The sequence below is a fragment of the Mustela nivalis genome (assembly GCF_964662115.1).
Source record: "Mustela nivalis genome assembly, chromosome: 5".
Taxonomy (NCBI): domain Eukaryota; kingdom Metazoa; phylum Chordata; class Mammalia; order Carnivora; family Mustelidae; genus Mustela; species Mustela nivalis.
Genome location: NC_139024.1, coordinates 24,165,397 through 24,188,618, shown reverse-complemented (window position 1 = coordinate 24,188,618; position 23,222 = coordinate 24,165,397). Strand labels below are relative to the sequence as shown.

The following is a 23,222-nucleotide window of genomic DNA, read 5'->3' as shown; positions in this document are numbered from 1 at the left end:
AGCTTGCTTGTAGTGTAGTAAAAATATCTTCAAGTAGAAATGCTTGTCTCATTATGACCTTTACAATGTTTCCTTATCTTTCCTTTTCTTCTTCCTCACTTCATCCTGGTTTTTCTTGATTAAAGGGACTTGTTACTTTACTGTACTTACCATAAGTGTGCCTTATTTAGTTAGAGACCAGTAGAGACGATTTAAAAAAATTAGATGGTGATGCAATTTGCATTTTGACTATTTTTGGTTTCCAAAGTGAGTATTGTGATTGTATCTAGTGAAGATATAATAGTCTTCAATATACTGTTAGCTCATATGTGTCATAATTAATGGATCCTAGGAGGGAATCCCAACATATAGAAGGATTAATTCATTGTAGGAGTTCCCCTAGAGCACAGTAGATAGAACATAAAAATGAGTTTGTACTTTTGAATGTGTAAATGTAAATACAGGTGTTAAGTATAAATACAGTTGTACTTAAGGGTATGTATTTTTGCTTACATAGATCTTAGGGAATGTGATTAGTGGCTACTAAACAGTAATGCAACTCAAAAAAACTATATTATGAGTAGAGGTAATGAGTCAGATTTTTATCTTTTAAAGTGCTCTGACAAAACCAATGTGATTAGATCAAGCTCTCTGCCCTGGAAACTTTCCTAAACAAACCATAATTAATACATTTACAGTGTTATTTCTCTATCAATTGTTAAACTACAGGATAATCTGAGTTAAATGTCTTCAGGTCTCCTTTACTGAAGAAATTTTTTTTTTGTCTATAAATATTCCCAGTAAGTAATTTGTACCTAAAATTATGCTACAGTCTTGTTGCCTACAGTTAAGAGACAGGCACATCTGTTAGAGTTTAGTAGTAAACTCACCACAAGATTTGCTAATTTGGTTTCTGATGGTCTCCATTTGGCATTAAAAATGACCTGTGTCAACTGCATAGACAATAAAGCAAGTTGCAGAACCAAGCTGGTGAGTGCAGTGAAATAAATAGGTTTCCATTTAAAAAGAAAAAAAAAAAAAGGAGAAATCACAGTGTGGAAAAGTCAGCATGTTCAAGGTTGAAATCAGCTCATTACTAAAACAGGTATATTTTAAGTTTTGCTGCTGACTCTCCATCTTAATGTCAGACACAGTCAGTCTCAGGAACTTAGAAAGTGGGCTCAGGACAGATCTCACCGTGGCATTCACAACTCCTGTCAGACCTCGCTGCTGAGCAGTGGCCCCAGGTGTGCCACGTGGCGGGGCTGGGGACTCCTGTTAGCTGGGACATGGTCCGTACTCCTTGGAAGCTGAAAGGGGATGTTCCCACCAGCTTTGTCCTCCACATTGCTCTCTGTTGTCCTGCTCAAGGCTCCACTCAAAACCCATTAAGAGAGTTGTGGGAGGGCGCGGAGAGCTATGAATTCTGCTCTGTTCAAACCAGGGCTTTCTGAAAAGAGACTTTCTCTCCGTCTGTGAACCTGTGAGTGTGATAGAGCAAGATTCTCGAAGCCTTATACAACTTGCAGGTTCCAGAGACCAGGAAATGGAAAGGAACCACTCCACTTCCTCCCGAATCTGAAATAAACATTTGAACTAGAAGAAAATGAGTCTGACAGACTCATTCCCTTCTGCGTTTCCTGCCTCTGTGCTTGCCAAGCACTGCTCTGAGAAGCCAAGCCCTACTCTGCTTGTGTGAAAGACAGACTCAAAGAAACCAAGAGGTAACAGAGTTTTTAAAGGAAAGTCAAAAACAGGGCCTCAAAAAGGGCAAATATCAGTGAGCACAAGTGACTGTCTGAAAAAAGGAGAGTCACAGAGAAAGATAGTGTTTTGTTAAGGTGACCATGCTTTTTATATCTTCTAGGTAAGTTTCCTTTTCATTAAAAGTCTTTATACTTCTCTTTCTTTAAAAAAAAAAAAATTTATTAGGGGTGCCTGGGTGGCTCAGTGGGTTGGGCCTCTGCATTCAGCTCAGGTCATGATCTCAGGGTCCTGGGATGGAGCCCCGCATCTGGCTCTCTGCTCATCAGGGAGCCTGCCTCCCCCTTTCTCTCTGCCTACCTCTCTGCCTGCTTGTGATCTCTGTCTGTCAAATAAATAAATTAAAAAAAAATTATTAGAAGTAGTAGAAGGCGGAACATTTAAAAAGCTCTGAAGTCTCAAACTTCCTTTTGTGGAATGGGAAGTCAGCCACATTTACACTCTCAAGCTAATAAGATTATTGAATATTTTCCTAAAAGAAAAGGGATATTACTGGGTAGAATGAGGGGGAAAAAAAAAGAGTACTTTGTTTTTGGTGCTGCCAACTGAAACGTGTAAACAGACATGAAAGAATGTGGTGAGATTTGCTGAATGTATATTTTAGGATCCGTAGACTGATGGGTGTTAATATCTCTTACATAACCAAAGGCTTGTGGAACTCTGTCCTGTTTTAAGGCGAGTGGCTTTGGCAGGGACAGAAAGACAATGTACCAAGTCCTGGTGATTTTTAGGGGGGTTCTGCAGCTGCGATGGGACACAGCTGCCCATAGCCACACACCTGCCTTGCTTGCCACAATGTTAGCCTCAGGGCTGGAATCCGCAATGTCATAGCACTTGTTTGACCTTTTATAGGACATTTGATGTCCTGGCCACAGATTCAAATGTGGGGACATAATTATGCCATGTCACAAAAAGACCATAAAGCAATGTAGGTTTTATATGTGGAAACACACAACTTTGTTTTCCTATGCCAATGATGGAGCCTTCCCATTTAGAATATATCAATAAGAGAACAAGACTTTCTCCGCAGGCGTGCTCCAGGCCGGAATTGGATTTTAGTGTGATGATGTGTCTTCTGCCCTTAGAACGGCATTGTCATCATTGCGTTGTGGCGAAGGACTATGCTACAAAATGATCCAAATGGAATGCAGTGACCATCTTGAAGGGATCTCAGGCTAATAGGCTGTAGTTTGGGTAAAACCATCAAGGCTTCACTGGGTACCCAGGTATAAACCGGCTGCTCTTCTGACTCCATCATGTGGATGGCCTCTACTGGGTCATCTGTGGGGAGCGCTTCATCCTTAAGAAAAACATCTGATCCAGTGGTATCATGAATGTGGAGTAAATGTGTCAAGGGCTCTTACAATATTTCTTTTGCATTATTTAAATTTTACCTTCCGACCTTCTTGCAGAGCTCTAAAATAAAACCGATCCAGTGAGCCCGTGTTAAGACAGGTGACTTAGACCCAACCTTAGGCCAGATGTGGGCATAGCGCTAGAAACCCACTTGTGATCAAGTTCAGTTCTTACGTCTGCAGAAGAAATCAGCTGTCTTCTGCAAATTGCTCTTTCACCCCCCACTTTAAAATCTCAATTAACAAGTTCAATGATGCTTAATAGAAATCTGTCTCAGAGCACATGGAGATGAAAAGGGAGATAAAATATTTTCCAAAAACAACCACCATTCCATCATTCATAATCTCAGCCAGCAGAGATACTAGCATTTCCCACCCGCCAACATTGTAAATTGTTTAGAATTGGGGGTTTCCTTTGAAAGTATTTCTCATAGGCTTCACTTTCATGGACAGTGCGTGTCAGAATGTTTTGAAGTTATATAACTGACAGATCCTTTTTATTGTCATTAGGACGGTGAATGCGGATGACATGGCTGTCTATGAGAAGACTATGTGTTAATTAATTTTTAATTAAAGTGATTTATTTTTATAAGAATACATAGACCCGATAGAAGTGGTAGAGTAAGCAATACAAGTAAGCTAAAAGAAAAACAAAGCCTATAATTTTCCCACCCAGACATAATAACTATCAACATTTTGATATATGTCTTTTAATGCCCTTTTCTATGTGTGATATATACTATTTTTTTAAACAAAAATGGTCTTATATACTATCCTTCCTTTAAAAACTTAATATATCATTAATAGCTTTTCATGGCAGTAAAAATTTATCTACAGAGTATATTTTAGTGCAAAATAGTATTCTATTTCAGTCATCCCATGACTAAGCTGTAATTTATTTAACCAGGTTCCTACTGTTTGACATATAGTTTGTTTCTAAGAAAAAAAAACACCAAGATAAACATTCCTGAACGTGCATATTTTTGCACACATTTCCTTAGAATAGTTCCTACAGTGCTGAGAAATAAAATTGCTGAATGAAAGGGTATGTACATTTTTAAAGGCTTTTACTGCATATAGTCAAATAACCTTTTCTAAAAGTTGTATCAACTTAAATTTCCAGCACTAAGAGACTGCTCATTAACATTGGATATTACAATTCTTTTAACTTCACATACTTATTTTTAAAATCAGTTTCCTTGAAATTTATTTGATCATTTCTCTGTATTTTTGAACTTAAGATTTGTGCAAGTTTTCAAATGTACTAGCACGTTGACAGAGTGCATTCTAAGTGCTAGGCAATGTCCTAGGTGGGGCATGGGGAAAATAAAAGGTTTTTGCCCTTGGGTAACTTGTAGTGTATTTGGGATAGGTGACATATTTTACCAAAACTGGGACTTGGAGTGAAAATTGGGATTATGTTTGTGGGGAGAGAGAGGTCATGGCTTTTCCCTCATTTGAATGAATGATTGGGAACTCTCTGAAAACTTTCTGTTCTCTTGGTTAGGGTAAAAAGTTGGAAACATGTCAGCATTCAGTTTTATGAGGACTGGTAAGAAAGACATCAGTGATACTGACCTATATTTTAAAGATTTATTAATTTGAGAGAGAGAAAGAGAGACAGCGAGCTTGAGTGCTTGGTGGGAGAGGCAGAGGGAGGAAGAGGGAGAGAATCCCAAGCAGACTCCTCACTGAGCGTGACTGCAGCCAGGGGGGTCAATCTCACAACCCCTGAGATCATGACCCCAGCAGAGGCTAAGAGTGGGACGCTTAACTGACTGTGCCACCCAGGTGCCCTGTTACTTACCTATATTTTAAATCTGTTTGTTGTTTTCAAAATAAAATCATTAGTCCTTTTCAAAGACCTTGAAGTATTTGCATTTCAGAAGTATTGTGAGAATTTGTAATTACTGCAGTTTTCAAAGTGTCTTGAAGTTAACTCTTTATTATTTAACAGTAAAATGTTCCATGAAAAATCATTTAGATTGAACTTTGACACTTGTACAGTACCTGCAGGTAAATAAAAGGAGAATCTAATGAATGGCCTGGGAATTAAGTTTCAACAAAAATATATTTTGCCAGTATCTAAAGAACTCAGAAGGAATGGGGAAATAGTAAAATTTCCAGCCTTTCCATCATCTTTCTGTGACCTATTTTTTTTAAATTCATGTTTTTCAGACTAAATGTTAGGAATTTAGGAGTCCTGGGATTGAGAAGGTGGAATTAGAGAGGGTAAGGTAGTATTGGGGTAAATATTAAAAATATAAAGCAATTAGGGGTGCCTGTGTGGCTCAGTCCATTAAGCATCTGACTCTTGATTTCAGCTCAGATCATGATCTCAGGGTTGTGAGCTGGAGGCCTGTGTCAGCTCCCTGCTTAGTGGGGAGTCTGCTTCTCTCCCTCTCTCTCTCTTCCCCTCTGCCTCTCTCCCTGCTCATTGCTCTAAATAAATAAAATCGTAAAAAAAAAAAAAAAGTACAAAGCAATTAGAATCAGATGCAATGCCCCCAAAATTATAAAATGAGATGATTAAATTTCAACAGTGAATTTTGACCCCCCCCCCCAATAATACAAATAATTAAGGAGAATAGAGACCAATGATTAAATCCAAAAGCAAGTAAAATGAAGTTTTAACATAGGTAGATAGGGGCCCTAGTTGGAAAGCTCTTCACAAGTGATGTTGATATCCTGTAGTATGATTGCTTTGCAGCTCTTTGGTTGGTCCAAGGAGGTCATTTCTTTGGAATTGCTGACACATTGGACTATATGGAATTGATCGTAGAAAGAGGCCTGGTATAAGAATCAGAAGATCTGTATTTTTGTTTTGGCTTTATTGGGTGATGTCTCATGCCTACCATTTACCTTCTGGATGCACTAATTTTCTGTTGTAAAATGAGGGTATCATACAGGTTCACCAAAAGTTTATTGTTGAAATCAAATGCCCAACTTACAGGATTATTGAAAGGAACAGGAGAGTTAAAGGATGTGGAAACACTGTAAAGTGCTGTAAGAGTGTTAGACATTATCATTATAATTATAGTGACCTATTTTCCAAACCCAAATTGGACCACATGGTATGAGAGAGGATTTTTGTGCCACTTCCAAGGGTGAGAGGCAGTCTGCAAAATGCGATTCAGATGCCAGAATATTGAAATTTCTGGCACAATTTTCATGGTTTATAGGAGCAATGATAAAATATTTGAAATAGTAACTGTTCGTTAAAATTTATGATGTGTGATCATGATAATTATGATATTTCTTTGCAAAAGATACTTAATTTCTTGTGTAAGTCAAAGTTCTTTGATTTCAGAGAATCTTACTATGGGGGAGGGACCTTGAGGGACATCAGTTTCCCATTCTATTTCTAGGACATTTGCTGGGAAAAGATTTGGGGGGAAATAAGTTTCGCCACCTCCCTTGGTATAGTAATTTGTCTTATTGAACATCTTTACTTCTAAAATCTCTGTAGTTTAACTCATCACCTTTTAATTTTATTTAAAAAATTTTAAAAGATTTTATTTATCAATTTGATAGAGACACAGTGAGAGAGGGAACACAAGCAAGAGGAGTGGGAGAGGGAGAAACAGGCTTTCCACCAAGCAGAGAGCCTGATGTGGGGCTTGATCCCAGGACCCTGGGATCAAGACCTGAGTGGAAGGCAGATGCTTAATGACTGAGCCACCTAGGGCACCCCTCTTATCACCTTTATTAAAAAAAAATAGCATACATGAGAAACTTTTATAGGAAAGGATTTTTTTTTTAACAAAACTCCTTTTTTAAGGGTAATAATACAAAAAATGTGGAAAGAACAACTGCTGGAATTTTCTACCAGAAGGATTTGAAAACCCTTTTGGGCCATAAACATTAAATTCATTTCTTCTAGAGTATGTTATGTTTCTTGGATGATAACTGCAAAAATCTATTTCATTTCCTTTGGTTTAGTACCATAATGAGCCCTTATGATATCTAGCATCAAATGCTACCTAGCAATTAAAAATCTTAAATTATCTATTCTTAGGGGTTCTTTAATTTCTTAATACAGTAGTGTATGAGACAGACGTAATAATAGTCCATTTCATATGCTGCAGGAAACTTTGGTGTTGCTTTTTCTTTCTTTCATCTTGCTTCTCCTTCCATGAAAGATTTGAGATTTATGGCTTGAGGGTTTATAAACCTTTTGTTTTCTGCTTTTGCAGGCATATAGTGAAGCATTAAGGTGTTTATTTTTATTTTCACTGTCAAGAAAGGAAATGTTTCAGAGTTTATTTTCATTGACATTTATAGTAACTTGAAAATCATGGAATAGATCAAGTTCAAATTGATTGTTCCATGAAGCCTCTGAGTTTTCAGCACGAACCATAAACTACGGGGTGTAGTTAAGATGCCCCAGTAATATGAATTTGGTGTTAATAACCCAGTTGAGGTTTCAGTCTTTACCCTAATGTCTGAAACTTCTGGACTCTATCCCTGGGATTGGTTCTGAAAAGCTGAATGGATTTGCAGCTGGACTAAAACAAACAAATCTATATCCTTGGCTGGCAGGTTATTCCATGAATTATGCATCTGTAGCCTTTGTGTCACTTCAGAGGTTAGACAGAACCAGAGAGAGAGGTGCCCAGATACAAACAGTCTAGAAAATTGGATATGGTGGCCAGGAGTTACTATGCAAAAAAGATTTTCTGTCTCGTTGGCACGGTTCTCTTGGAGATTGGGGTAAACAGCACACAGACCAAGAGGATGGCTTGAATTTGGCTTTCAACACTGTTGGGAGCCGGGGTTTGGATGTAAGGTGTAATCCTTATCCTTGGAGATTTCTGCTGCCAGACCACTGATGAAGGGCCTCAATTTGTGTGCTTAGCGACTGTCATTCTCTGGGCCAGGAGCTTAGCTTAGTGAAAAGAATTGGGTGTTAGGGGAGACGGGTGCCTCATTAAAGGGATCTCTTCTGATTGAGTAAAGCAGCATTTTAGCTGAGTCCTCCTCAGTGGTATTCCAGAAGTTGCCGATTATTATACAGATCGATCATATCATCTTTGTGCACTCATGAAAAGAATGTCTATTTAATGTGGACATGACCAGCCATCAGAGAGAATAAATGCCTCACTAAAGCTCGATATGGCTGACTGTTGGCCTTGTGGATGGTCACACTAAATCAATCTGGCTAGATTTTTTTTAAACTGCCGGCGCCCTGTACCGTCACCAATAGACCCAGTTGGAGCTCCGAGCTTAAGTGGGCATGAAAGCAAAGATGCTAGCATTCTGTGGGTGGTTTGAAATGCCAGGTTTGTTTTTGTGGAGTCAGTAGTGTAATATCTCTTCTTTTTTATGCAACCCCTGCTGAAATCTAAAGTCGTGAAATTCAAGAGAACAGGAACTCGCACACTGAGGCTGTGCACACTCTTGGTTTAGCCTGAGTGCTTTGTTTCAGGTGTATAAATTATACATCCCAGTGTAATTCGGAAATGACAGCTTCTAGGGAGAATGAGAAAAGGTTCTTTGAGCCACAGAGAAGGTTAGAATATATCGCTTTTCTAGCAAGTCTGGGAAGCTCAGGATGCCTTGCCAGATAGAGATTTTTAAAAAAAATAAATTCATTCCGTATTTATGATGCCTTTATTCTGCAGCACAGGGCCCTTCTTTTTATTTTAAGAAAATTCCCCCAGCTTCATTGAGGTATAATTGACACGTAACATGGTGTAAGTGTAAGGTGTGCAATGCACTGATTTGATGGACAAAATATATTGCAAAATGTTTATTGCTGTAGCGTTAGCGACCCCTTCCATCCCGTCCCATAGTTACCATTTCTTTTTCATGGTGATAACATTTAAGATCTACTGTCTTAGTGTGCTGTGAGATGTGTAAGCCTGATGATTCACAGACCTGTACCCCTGGGGCAAATAATACATTATATGTTAATAAAAATACTTTAAATAAAAAAAAAGATCTCTCTTAATAACATTTGAGTATATGATACAGTATTATTAGCCATAATCACCATGTTGTCCATTTTATCTCCAGACTTGTTAATGTAATAACTGGAAATTTGTACCCTTGAACCACTATCTCCCCATTTCCCTCACCCCCGAACTCCTGGTGACTATCACTGCACTTTATTTCTCAGAGATGTTTTAAGGCACATGCAAGCGTTAAGATCATTAATACAGTCTCACATCTTATTTTCAGATCTAGTAGTTGATAAGGTCACAAAAAAACAGTCACCTGATTTTAAAGCTGTCCAATTATACCCACTATTTTCACATTTTTGGTATGTATAATAACAACAATAATAGTATTTACATATTTACAATATGTAAATATAGTATTTACATATTGATTGATGGTTCATAAAGTGTTTTCAGGTGTTCTCCAAAACTGGGCTTACTATTAACCTTAAGGTTATTTGGTATTTTTGCGTTATTTGTCAGAAGACAATCATAGTGACCTTTCGTTTTACGGAGAATCTGTCACTAGGGAAATTTGTAAAGCAAATTACGCATTGATTTTTAAAGTATACACTTGCAAAAGGGAAAATTAAAAAGGGAGACCCTTGTAGCCTTGACAACTGAGAAATTATTTCTTGGCTGAGATTTTTGCTTTCTCTGAGATAGGAGTTATGTTAAGAAACAATACCTGAATCAGAAAGCAATTCTAATTTAAATCAGTCTGAATCACAAAAAGGTCGATTGTTTTCATTTTCAAAATATTTTCTTAGCTGTGTTTGTGCTTTCCCTTTCAATATTTTTGCGTGTGTGTGGGATATAGACTTTGCAGAATATTCTAAAATATGACTTCTATTTATAAGCAAAACTGACAAATACCTTTTCTTCTTATTATCTTTAAATTGCAAGTGTCTGAAGGCCTGTCATAATTGGATGCGTCATCTTGAGATTTAAATGCATTACGGTTTTTGAACGTGATTTGAAAAATGAGCCCCACTCTAGGGGAGGTGGGGCAGGCCTGGCAGTCAATGGGTAGTGCAAACAGAATTCGATTTATGCATTCTTTTCAAACAGTTATTGATTATATAAAAAAGAAGCCTATGCTTCTCTTCCAGAACTTTGCAGAAAACACTATGAATGAACTCCTTGGCTGGTATGGCTATGATAAGGTTGAATTGAAAGATGGTGAAGATATTGAATTCAGGAGCTACCCTACCGACGGAGAGAGCCGGCAGCACATTTCTGTTCTCAAAGGTAATGACATTTAATGTCCCTTTGTTCATGCAAAGAAGGATTAACTATCTCAACCTGCCAATTGAGTTGCTTCGGGACTCATTTTGTTGATTATGCCAACGGTTGATTTAAATGTACATCCCCAGTAGTACTTTCCCATAAGCAGAATTCCACAGAATATAAGAGCATAACATAAAACAAACATAGACACAGTTTAATCTCCTTCCAGCAATGGGAGCACTAGCTAGCAAGGGTTAGGGACCTTAGGGTTATGGTCCTGCCCACAGATTTATAGAAAGGGACAATGTTTGCTAAGTTCTCCTTCTAGTTTCTTGAGTCTTTGATCTATTAGTTTTTGGGGACAGGTGCTTTCTATTAAGTCAAATACTGCATTTGGATTTTTAGACCTTGAAAGTTAGTTTGGTAATCCCCTCTTCCTCCTTTTTTTTGGTGGGATTTCTAAAGGAAAGCCCTATTTCTGTTTTGTGTTTGAAGTTCCTCCTGCTCCCAGCCTTGGATGGGGTATGAGGAGTAAGAGTAGTGCATGATTGGATCCTACATTATTTTATAAGAATTTTCGTCAAAGCCCAGCCAAAGAGTGGAAATTAGAGACTTGGCCGTGTCGAATTAACACTGATTCTAATCAGCGAATATCAGTGTCAGATATCTCATGAGGGAAGCCTAGAACCAAAGGTGGGTGTTGTTATGGATGCTAAATTTATGAACATAAATTCGGAGTGAGAGTTTGATGGTCAAAAAAAAAAAAAAAAAGAGTATGTAAAGGAGCAGTCCATTTGGGGAACTTTATTAAAGTGTGGGTAAAATTCATTGTGCACCATCACTGGCAATTTGATCAGTATTTGCACTGCATTCAAAATCTGTTGGCATAAACTACCTGTTCGCTCATTTTATTTCCAGTCTTTTAAGATAGCATTTTTTCCTTCTTATATGCCAAGTGACAAAATGTAAATGAGCTGTCCTGCAGGCATGTGGAATTGAACGCACGTAACAAATTTCATGTTAAGCCCGCTATGAAATTGTACACATCATGTTACAGGGATAGTATCATCAATTTTACTGTAAATGAAAAATGCAAGTCATGAGTTTATATTCTATAAACTAATAGCTCGTGTAATACTCAGTCTAGGAACATGGAGAGAGTGCCAGGATATGCCACTAAAGGGAAAAAGTTGTTTTCTATGGTTGAATTTTTTTTTTTAAATGATTCACATGCAAGGATAAAATTCACAAAGTTCAGATCATTGTAAGTTTTCTTTATTTTCATTTTTGTTAATAGTTAATGGGTACTAATGTTTACCCTGTGAAACAAGTTTTCTTTCTAATAATCTGCTTCTTTCTTATGGGTCCTTTTGGTTATATTATGACCAAACTTTTTGATACAGTTGGGATCTAGTGATAGGACTGGATGGGGCATGTTTTTAGCTGGTAGCCGGAGGGTGATGCTAGATAGGACTTTGTACCCGGAAAAGGTTAATTGCATCTCAGGTTTCTATGGGTTTTCCCAGTGCTAAAATGCATCACCAGGATGCAATTGAGGTACTAGTTATCATAATGAGCCAAATGGTAAAGGATCCCCTTCAAAATTTACGGTGAACAAAACTGAAAGGGTCCAGGACGGTCTGTGGAGTTCTGGTAAAGTGTTTAAAGATCTGCAAGGAAAAGTTGGTTTTGTTACATGGCCATTTGACTTGAGAAAATGTGGTCACAAGGAAAACAAGCCCTTTTGTAATAGTGAATGTGATCTTTTTTTCTTTTATAGAAAATTCTTTGCCAAAACCCAAATTACCCGAGGACAGTGTTATTTCACCATACAATATAAGCACAGGCTATTCCGGGCTTGCCACAGGAAACGGACTCAGTGACTCACCTGCAGGGTCCAAGGATCATGGCAATGTGCCCATTATTGTACCTTTAATTCCTCCACCTTTCATAAAGCCACCAGCAGGTAAGTCATTACTGGGGTTTCCAATGAGAACGATTCCTAGAAAGTTGTAATTACCTTATAAAGAATTATTAAATGCCCAAGGTACCTTTGGAAAAGACTGTTTTTAGGAGCTTTGTAGACAAGACACGTTTGTGCTTGTGTTATTTAAAGTAGCATTCATTACTCTGTTAGGCAAACTCAGGCCAAGTCCCCAATCTACTTTCAACCAAATGAATTTTTCCTACCACTGGCTAAAAAAAAGTAGTTTTCCTCCTCTGAAATCATCTGTTAAAAATTAAAAAAAAAAAAAAGGATGAAATAATTTTATATATGGACTGACTGAATCGTGTGGTGGCATTGTGAGGGGCTGGGTCTCCTGAGCGGGCTGCCCTTCTTAGAAATAGCCTAGATTATCCATCTCTGCCACAGAGTTCTTTCTAATTCCTGGAAAACTGTCTTTGAGAGCTTTAAAGAAAAATGGATGTCTGGATTTCACTTGCATGCAAACGTAATCAGTTTTTTAATATTTCCAGAAGATCAGATGGCGTGTGTATGAAGGTGCAGGGCAATGGGTTAAGCATTAGGTGATAGCATAAGCTACATTACAGCTGTGCTCCATACGGAGAAAGAAGTTCAGTGATACTGTATCTGGCTTGCTGTGAAATGCTGGAGTTACGCTAGAATGCTTAATTGCTACAGTGGTTATTTTTCTGTATATTGAGCTGAACAATGATAAATAGTAAGTTTTTATGGCCATACTCACTATAACTTACTGAAGGGAATGTTTGTATTTTTGGGGGGGCTGGGGGGGAGATAAGTGTGTGGTTATGTTTCCATAAACAGTGAGGGTATTTGTAGATATAAATTCTTGGACTTGTGTTATAGATGTATTTATACCATATTCTGAGAGTTACTAACATTTTTCTTCATAGTGTGTGTACATTCCCTTGCTTAGCCTACTACATTTTAGTAGTAAAAAGTGTCCTTTCGTATCAAGGTCCTCGAGAGAGAATGTCATTAAAATCCATTTACCTGTCAAAATCACTTGAGATTGTGTTTGTCTGCTAATTTCTAATATAATTTGTGTATCACATCGTTGGCCTTTTTAATGCCCCTATTTTCCTTTGGTTGATTGTTTTCTGATGCAGAGGGACCCAGGTGTATCTCCCAAGGACCAAAGTCATAACTTTGCACAGGCCACTGGGAAGGGGCGGGGTGACTAATTTTGTAAATGTAGAGTTCATATTCCAGTGAGTGTGCAGTGGCCTGGATGCGTGGTGATGATAAATGGGAACATTAGGGCAGTGTGTCTAGGTGGAAAGGACACTCGCCTCCGATTTAGACAAAGTGGGCTCAAATCTAGGCTTTGTCACTTACCAGCTCTGTGGACACGGACACATTATATAAGCTCTCTCCTCCTCAGTTTCTCCATCTGTAAAATGGGGATCACAGTTTCATCTCACAGGATTGTCATGGCTGTGAGAGGAGAAAATATATGTAAAGCACCTAGCATAGTCCCCATGACACTAAAGCCATTCTGTAAACACCATGCTGCTGCTTCTTTTTTTTTTTTTTTAAGTCCTTAGTCTGTCCCAGAAATATCATGCACATAATTTGTGCATAAAAAGGTGTGCATCCAAATGCAAATTCCCCTCTAAGATTTATTTGAGCAAAGCAAACAGCTTTAGAAATTAGCATAGCTGAGGCTAACATGAGCTTGGCATGCCAAAAAACCTGCCCTGGAGTTTCCTGCTGAGCCAGCCACGTGGAATTCAAGCACACAGCTCCCATTTAACTCTAATTCCACATCAGATCAGGAAAAAAATATGCAAAGGGATACAGGCCAAAGATTGAGCCTTGGAAGTCTTAGACACAGGAACTCGGAGGAATTAGAAGCCAGAAGTAACTCAACACCAGTGGTTTTATGCTGTCTTCATGCAACCCCAAAGCACTCATCTGTTGAAAACAAAATGTAGGGAAGGACGTGTTTAATTTTCTGTATCTGCTCTAAACCTTGGCTCTGTGCTTCTCCAAGGTTCTATATGACAAGACCAAGATACAGAAAGGATCTCTGCTTTCAAGGAGGTTTCTCCATTAATCCCTAAACAGAAACATGTACAGGAGAGATGAATTTCGATTCAGTCACGTTATCTAGTGCAGGGGTCTGCCGACTTTTCCTACAAAGGGCCAGATAGTGTTTTAGGCTCTGGGCTGTGCTGTCTCTACCAGAACTACTGAACTCTGCTATTGTAGATAGTACATAAACAAATGGGTGTAGCTGTGTTCTAATAAAATATCATTTACAAAAAAGGCAGGAAGGAGGGTCTGGCCCCACAACCAGAGGTTGCTGATTTTTGCACCAGGGTAAGGTTGGCAGAAGTTTCAGGATTGAGTTTCTGAGAGTCAGGCTATGAGCTTTGCCAAGGTGCTCTGTATAATATCATAAGGGACAGCAACATGGATAGGAAGATAGTGGGGTTTTCAGGGTATGTGGTGAGCTTTGGCACATAGTAGGTGCTCCAGTACTGTTTGTTGAAAACTGACTGAATGGCTGATAGTCAAATTCCTACTACACATACATCACCAGTATGGGCCACTCTGTTGTTCCTTGAGAAAATGCTAGTATCTTGGCTGGCTTAGTCCCAACCTGTCAAGAGTTTGACTATAGCTTTATGACAGTGATGTGTATAATTATCCTTGGATAAGTAAGGCCCACAGATTACCTAAAAACTTTCATCTAATTAATCACTTCACTTTCTCCTTCTGTTAAAACTTTTGCCAGGGTTGTTATTCAGGGTAGCTGAGTTGAGGCACATTCCCTATCAATGTTATAGCTATATGTAGGTTAACACTGGCATTCCTAAGGGAAACTAATAAATGGTACAATGGCTAGAAGTAAAAGGCCCCTCGATAATCAGCCCCTGAATAATTTAGAACTGACTATATCATGCAACTGTCCACCTCTCGGGATGGGGAAGACAGGGAGCATATGTATGTTTTGGATTCCTGGAAAGAAAATAACTGTTAGTGTTTAAATTATTCCCATTCTGCCATAAACTGGCCGTGTGACAATACCAGCAATAATAATACCTTATGTCTGTATTAAATCCTTTATAGTTCATGAAGCGCACTCACATTCATTGTTTGATGTGATTTGATCTTTACCATGACTCTGGGAAATAGTGTACTAGATATAGCTAAATAGAAAAACTGAAGGTTGCATAGGTTAAATGGCTTTCTCAAGGTCAGGTGGCTTCTAAGTATGTGAGCCAAGACTAGTACCAATGTCTTCTGACTCCTGATTCAATATTCCTTTTAATATAAAGTTGCTTTTCTGGCGTATTTGTACAAAACTTGCTTAGACTGCATCAGAATAAGAGTCCTTAATAGTTTGCGACTTCAGATCCCCCAGTGACAGGTACACAGTCATTTTTTCAAGTCCCCATCTTCTGGGAGACTTGATGCGTTCTCTGAACCTGAGGATCTGTGGTTCTTTGAACTGGGATGACCTAGTGGGACTAAAACCCCAGCTTGGTTTTGAAGGGCTCACCATCATGAGGCAAGTCACTGCTCCTCCGAGGTACCAGAGGGTTCCATTGGGTTGGGCACCGGTTCCGGAGTGTTTCATGGGCTTGGGCAGGCTCAGACTGGATCCCGTCCATGTTTGGCAGCCAGTGGGCCCAGTGGAATACTTGGGATGGGGAACATGGTGACACCACACTTGCTTGGATTTCTCCTCTCCTTTTGCACAGCTGCATCCAGGAGTGTGGGTGTAGCTTATTAGTGGGCCTGGGGAATTGCTTTTCTCCTCCGGCCCCCACCTTCTCTTCAGAGAAGGGGAGCTCCCTGGGCTTTGGTGATTACAAGCATTGTCCCTGCTCTGGCCACACATGTTTGTGTACAGTTTTGTCTGATTTCCAAGGCTGAGCTGCCCTTCCCCCATCAGGGACAGAATTTGGCCCTTAATGTAGGGTTTGTGACATCACAGTCGTTACTATGGTAATAGACTTGTTATAAACACAGGATAATAGCCCTGATTTTCCTTTTTTTTTTTTTCTCTAAGCACTGAAGGGAATCACCATGATCCTTAAATAAGACTAAGACTTTTCTGCAGACTAGCAAGTGAACAGAATAAGGCTTTGCCATATAGAGATGCCATTAAAAAAAAACCAAACAAACAACAAAAACTGTTAAAAGAGTAAGAGAATAATAGAAAGTATTGACCACCTTTTTCTTTTTATGCAAACGTTCCTTTATCCTTTTAGTGCAAATGAATTTGAAAGTCTCCTTCTCTGCTAATTTTAAAAATCACAGCGTGAGCCTAGTCTGAAGTGGCAGAATATATATCAGCAAGAGTTTTGAAAGATAACTCAGGTTAATTATATTGTGACCTTGCTGAAATTCTTCTCATATTAGAGATTTTCATACAGGCTTCAGCCCTTCAGGACTTCCTTGGAAGAGGGTTGTGCCAGAAAAGGACTCTGAGCACGGTCTGTAAAGGCCGTGCTGGAGTGAGTCTCCATCCAAATATTTAGGCCGACCCCGCTCCACCGCTGGTTTGACTACTGAAGTCAAGCCATTTGTAATGGATTTTAAATACAGATTTTTTTTCTTTTTTTCTTTTTTTCTTTTTTTTTTTTTTTTTACAAACACTTTATATTGATCTTCCCTGCTTTCCATAAGTAAAGCTCCACTGACCAGACGTCCGTCCTCTACAGTGGTTGGTCAGGCTTGATGCTGCCTATCCTGCCTACTTCTGGTTAGAGCAGCTGACTGGACTTGAACCAGCATTTTTCTTTTCTAGTCTCAGACTTGCTCCCTGACATTTTGCTCCCAAGAATTAAAAAAAAAAAAAAGAAAAGAAAAGAAAAAGAAAAAGAAATCAATGAAACTCTTGTTGTAATTATTTTTTGTTCATGAGGAAAAGATGAAATGCAGCAACTTTTCCTAGTGAAAGTCATGCTGAGCTCTGCTGCAGAAAACACTGCATATCTAGGAAATGACATTTTAAATCTGAATCTTTTGACAGGCTTCCCTAGAGGTGTATAACTTGCCTATCACAAGTCCAGAATCCCTCTAAGTCCCAGAATACTTTAAAATGAAATTAAATGTACAAAAAGGAGGGAATCTATTTCCCTGGATGCATTTATGTGGCAGTTTTGAATAAAATGGTGGGTTTTTTTCTTTTTTTTTCCTACCTCAAATGGAAAGCGACCATATTCTTCTTTCTCGCTACCCATGGGAGAGGGGAAAGACAGGGTCTGTCCCCATGGCATACATAGGTTTATGTGGAGGGACGTGAGATCAACTCCTAAGAGCCTGATTCCCTACGTGCTGGAGCGTCTTGACTTTCTTTGAAAACAATGACCATTTCCTGTCTTCTAGGATGGTTTGCTTTCAGTGAGCTTTCCAAATTTGTGTTCAGTCATAGTCATGGAAATATGATATATTTTTTCAGGCAAATCTTAGAATTCTTAAGGGGATATAAGAACTGGGCTCTAAGGAACAATTAGCTTAACTGAGAATATGGAAACATTCACGTGATCTGCTAAACCCTATGTATATAACTGAGCAACCCACAGTTAATAAGCATGTTACTTTTTGGCTCTTAAAATTCTTACATGGAGTTATACTTGCAGAGAAGTGGGAATCAGAATGTGGTTTGCATTATGATCATTATTTATTTTATCTGTTACTCAATATTCTTGGGGCTTGCATATGAATGATGTATTCCAAATAGCCATTGAGAAAACAGGATTTAATCAAAATTGCTCTGCCATTTATTTATTTGTCCAACTTTTAAAATATGATTATTAAATAAAATTACCTAGAGTTAATGGGATTTGGATGATTTACTATTTATGTGGCAGATCGATTTCTCAAAAAAAAAAAAAAAGATGTTCACTGAACCCTCAGGTTTGGGGAATTTTCTAATTCACTTAGAAAAAGGACAGGAGGAATTATGGTGAATGGCGGGAGTAGGAATAGTTAATAATCGTAATGATAGAATCTCATCCTAGTGAATATTTTTTGAGCACTTATTATGGGCCAGACATTGTGCTAATAGATTATTATCTCATTTAATTTTCAGAAAAACTCTGTGTGGATGCTATTATTAACCTTGTTTTACAGATGAGGAAACTGAGACCCAGAGCAACTTGCCTGAGGTCACACAGGTAATCAGTGGCAGAACTGACATTTGAACTTAGGGATGATGTCCTCTTAACCCATATTTGTAGCCCTGGATTATCCAAAAACCTGTCAGTCAATTATGTGTTTACTGAGTGTGCTTCATATTATGCTAGATAATACAAGTGTGTACGTCATCATCCTTGACCACTGGGAACTTACAGTGTACTTGGTATAATCAAAACATCATTCCACTTTGACTTTGGAAGGAGTTTTAGCAGCATTTGGTGGAGGTCGGTGGCAGCGAAAGGGCAAAATGGAGTAGCAGAAGGTCTATAGGGAGATAATGAGGAACTGTTATATTTACACAGTTGAGGAGAAATGACATCTAAAACGTAATGTAGGCCAGAAGACAGTCATTCAGAATTCAAGGTGATTAACGAAAGATACAAAACGAAGTCTCAAAATCTTACCTACTCTGATAATGGGCCCTATTTTATTTTATTATATTTTTTAATAAAATTGTGGGTTCTTGTAAAGGTGGAACTCAAATTTCAGTATGTTCCTTCTCTCTCTCTCTCTCTTTTTTTTTTTGTAGTGACAATCTATCACCATACAAAATTATTACAGTATTATTGGCTGTATTCCCAGTGCTGTACTTCTCATCCCCATGCTGATTTATTTTAAAACTGAAAGTTTGTACCTATTAACCCCCTTCACCAATTTTGCTCAACCCCTGCTCCCCTCCCCTCTAGCAACACCTAGTTTGTTCATTATATTTATGAATCTGTTTCAGTTGTTGTTTGTTTGTTTATTTTTTTTTTAGATTCCATATACAAGTAAAATCATTTGGTATTTATCTTTCTCTGAGTTATTTCACTTAGCACAATACCCTTATGTTGTTGTGAAATGGCAAGCTATCATTCTTTTTTATGGCTGAGTAATATTCCATTGTGTCCCAAATCAAAATGTGTGTGTGTTTTTAAGAATTTATTTATTTTAGAGAAAGAGAGAGAGAAAGAGAGAGTGATGAGTTGACAGGGCTTCCATTTATATGGTGAGACATGGAAAGACAAACACATTGTGCCGGCACCATGGAGTTGGTCCCTAAGAATGGCTGAGAACATGGGCTTGGAAGTCAGACTGGGTCTGAGGCCAGTGTTACCTTTTCTATCTATCATATTGGTTGGCTAATATTTATTGAGTACATATTTGGCTTTATGACCTGGGGCAGATGACCATCTGTGTGACCATCTGTCTGAGCCTCGGTGTTTGCCTCATTTGAATAAAAGATAGTACCTAGTACAAAAAAGCGGGTGGCAGAGGGAGAGGAGGAGAAAAAATCTCAAATAGACTCTCTGCTGAGCACAGAGCCTGACATGTGGCTTGATCTTGTGACCCTGAAATCATGACATTAAGCTGAAATCAAGAGTCAGACACTTAACTGACTGAGCCACCAAGGCATCCCTCAAATGTGTGGTTTAAATGGTAGTGTGATGTGGTGGAAAGACTACCAGAGCAAAAATCAGGAAACCTGGGTTGTGAATGCCAGCTCTGCTTTTTACTGGCCGTGTAAATAAGATAAGTCACTTTGCTTATCTATGCCTCAGTTTCCTTGCTTAATAATGATGTACTTAGCTTAGGTAATCTGTAATTGCTTTAATTTATAAAATCTTGATTTTGTGACTTGTATGGTGAATTTACCACCTGATTTTGTGATTTGAGTCTATTTTAATACACTGTAATATATATTTGTTAGTTGACTGAACATATTTAAAGAAAACTCACCTCTGTGTAATTATGGCAGCCAAAAAAAGTCTGATGGAAAATTTATGCCACTTAGACAACTATCAGCTAATTATTAATTTTTTACTCTGGAAGAGTGACTTGAAATAATAGATTGAAGTTTTAGAAAAACTGCTAGAAAAAAATTTGAATTGTGAGTAAATGAAAAGATTATATCACCCATATGTCATTAGACCTAATAATTTTGATGTTACACATAAGTAATGATTACTGGAAGTAATTCCCAGAATTTCTGCAAAAGAGAAGTCACGTTATGTCCAATTTAACTTATCAAAACAGGCACAAGAAGGAATAGAAAGCTTGAGTAGTCCTACATCTATTAAGAAAATTAAACTGGTGCCTGGATGGCTCAGTCAGTTAAGCATCTGACTCTTGATTTTGGTTCAGGTCATGATGTCAGGATCTTAAGATCAAGCCTTACATTGGGCTCCATGCTCAGTATGAAGTCTGCTTGAGATTTTCTCTCTCCGTCTCCCCTCTCCCTGCTCATATGCTCTCTTTCTCTCTCTAAATAAGTAAAATCTTAAAAAAAAAAAAAAGGAAGAAATCATTAGATCCTTTTTATAAAGAATATTCTAGGCACAGGTAGTTTCAGTGGTAGATTCTACCAAAAATTTAAGGAAAAAAATGAAACCAAACATAGAGAAACTCTTCTAGAGAATAGAAAAAAACAAAAAACCATTTTTACTCATTTTATAATCCCAGCATGACTTTGATCCCATGACATGACAAGAGCATTAGAAATAAGGACCATGATAATTTAATGTAATTGAATTATACTAAGATGGAAAACTTCTGTTCATCATGAACACTTATTCAAAAACCCTAAAAAGAAATCATAGCAAACAAAATCCAGTGATGTATACTAAAAGATAATGCATCATGACTAATTTGGATTCTTTTCTAGGAATGCAAGGTTGATTTAAGCTTAAGAAATCCATCAATATGCTTAACTACATTAACAGAATAAAATAAAATCTCAAACAATATTCTCAATAGATGCAGAAAACAAAATTTGATAAAAATTTAACACAATAATAAAAACTCTTGGCAAAATAGGAACAGAATGGATCTTCCATAAAATGACAAAAATTATCCACAAAAAACCTACAGCAAATATCATACTTAATTGTGAAATTTTGAAAGTTTTCCTTGAGATCAAGAGTGAGATAAAGATGACCACTACCACCACTTCTATTTAAATTTGTACTGGAGTTCATAGATAATGTAATACGGCAAGAAAAAGAAACTAAAAATACAAGATTTGAAATGTAAAAATAGCATTTTGTTTACAACCATCCCTTTTCCATCAATGTACAGGTGAGCTATTATAATTAATGAGTACATTTATCAAGGTCTCTAAACATAGGCAGTACTCCCAAATCCATTATATCTCTATATAGCAGCTACAAATATAGTAAAAAAACAAAATTTAAAAATACTAGTTAAAATAGCATTAAACCATGAAAAACTCAGGGTAAAAAAATAAATCTAACAAAATATATGCAAGATTGTTATATAGGAAACTATGAATATTGCCGAGAGAAATCAAAGAAGGCCTAAATCAGTGGAGGGACACACCATGTTTATGGATTGATGAATAATATTCTAAAAGGACAATTCTTCCTAAATTGATCTATATATTCAATTCGGATAAAAATCCCAGCATAAAATTTTGTGGAAATTAAAAACCTGCATTTTGAATTTACATGGAGATGCAAAGGGGCAAAATTAGCTGGGACAATCTTGAAGAAAAAAAATAAAAGGAAGACTTATACTACTAGATCCCAACAGTCATTGTAAGACCTAGAATAATTAATTAATAATTAAATAAATTTATGTTATTATCAGTATTAATTGTACTGTTGTTATTGTTCTTCTTTTGAACATACTTTAGGCCTCATCTGTGTTTGAGGCATAAGAGAGAAAAGACACTTTGTGTTTCTCATGTCAATTCTCTTTTGACTTAAAATATATATGTAAAAGTGCATAAAATATACACGTATCTTTTTCCCACAAATAATGATCCTTGTCCACTCACAACTTTCCATTCAAGAGGTAACCACTTTTATGGCCATCTTTGCCTTATTTCCTTCTACAGTTTTAACACCTGCAGAGGCTCCCCACTAGTAATATAGTTTATTATTTGCCCATTTTTGGACTTCAGATAAATGAAATTCTGGAAGCCAGTTTCCAAAATGGCCTTAATGGTCCTGGTCTCCTGATAATTTCTTTCTACATTGAATCAGGGCTGGTTTATGTGACTGACTTCTGGGGCTGTCATAAAAGGTTATTGTAGTTTTTGCCTAGTTCTCTCAGATTGTTCATTTTTGAGGGAACATGAGGAAACTCAAGCAGCCCTGTGGAGGGGCTCATGTGGACAGGAAGGGGTCTCCCATCAGCAGTCAGCACCAGCTTGCCAGCCTTGTGGTTGAGCTGCCTTAGAAGTGGGTCCCACAGCCCATTCAAGCCTTCAGATGACTGCAGCCCCAAGAGACATTGGATGTAAGTTCATGAACAACTCTGAGCTAGAATTGCTCTAAACTACTCCCAAATATCTAACTCAGAGACCCCATGAGCAATAATAAATGATTTCTCTTGTATTAAAAAGAGACAATGAAATAATGATAAAAGGATACGCATATAAATCACTGCAGTGGAGTTCAGAAACAAATATGAACAGATTCTGGATTTATGACAAATATATTCATCAGCTTAGGTTACCATAACTAAATACAGCCAAAGTTTATTTTCTCACAATTCTGGAGAATGCAAGTCCAAGATCAACAACATTAGGCTTGGTATCTGTTAAAAACTGTGTGGTTATAATCAGTTACCTTCTCTGTGTTCTCATGTGGCAGAGAGAGATAGGAACTCTCTGCTGTCTCTTCTCAGGAGGACACGAGTCCCATTAGATAAGGACCCTACCCTCATGTACATTGTTGTGGGAAAAGATCCTTGTCTCAAAAAATCTTGAGTCCTTTACTTGGAGACTTAGAGTTTGAAAAAAAGTGGTTTTTTTTTTAAATTTTAACTCTTCCTGATTTAGTTAACTATATCCTAGAATACAAT

At 37.7% G+C, this 23,222-nt stretch overlaps 1 protein-coding gene across 2 annotated transcripts in view; it reads left to right on the top strand.

Moving 5' to 3' along the window:
- The window catches only part of SOBP (sine oculis binding protein homolog), a 156,584-nt gene that overhangs the window by 3,537 nt on the left and 129,825 nt on the right, over positions 1 to 23,222 (top strand). For both annotated transcript variants that reach the window (XM_082732061.1, XM_082732062.1), the window contains exons 2-3: positions 10,153 to 10,291; positions 12,051 to 12,236. In XM_082732061.1, the coding sequence (XP_082588187.1) occupies positions 10,153 to 10,291; positions 12,051 to 12,236 (325 nt within the window). The remainder of the gene's footprint in view (positions 1 to 10,152; positions 10,292 to 12,050; positions 12,237 to 23,222) is intronic.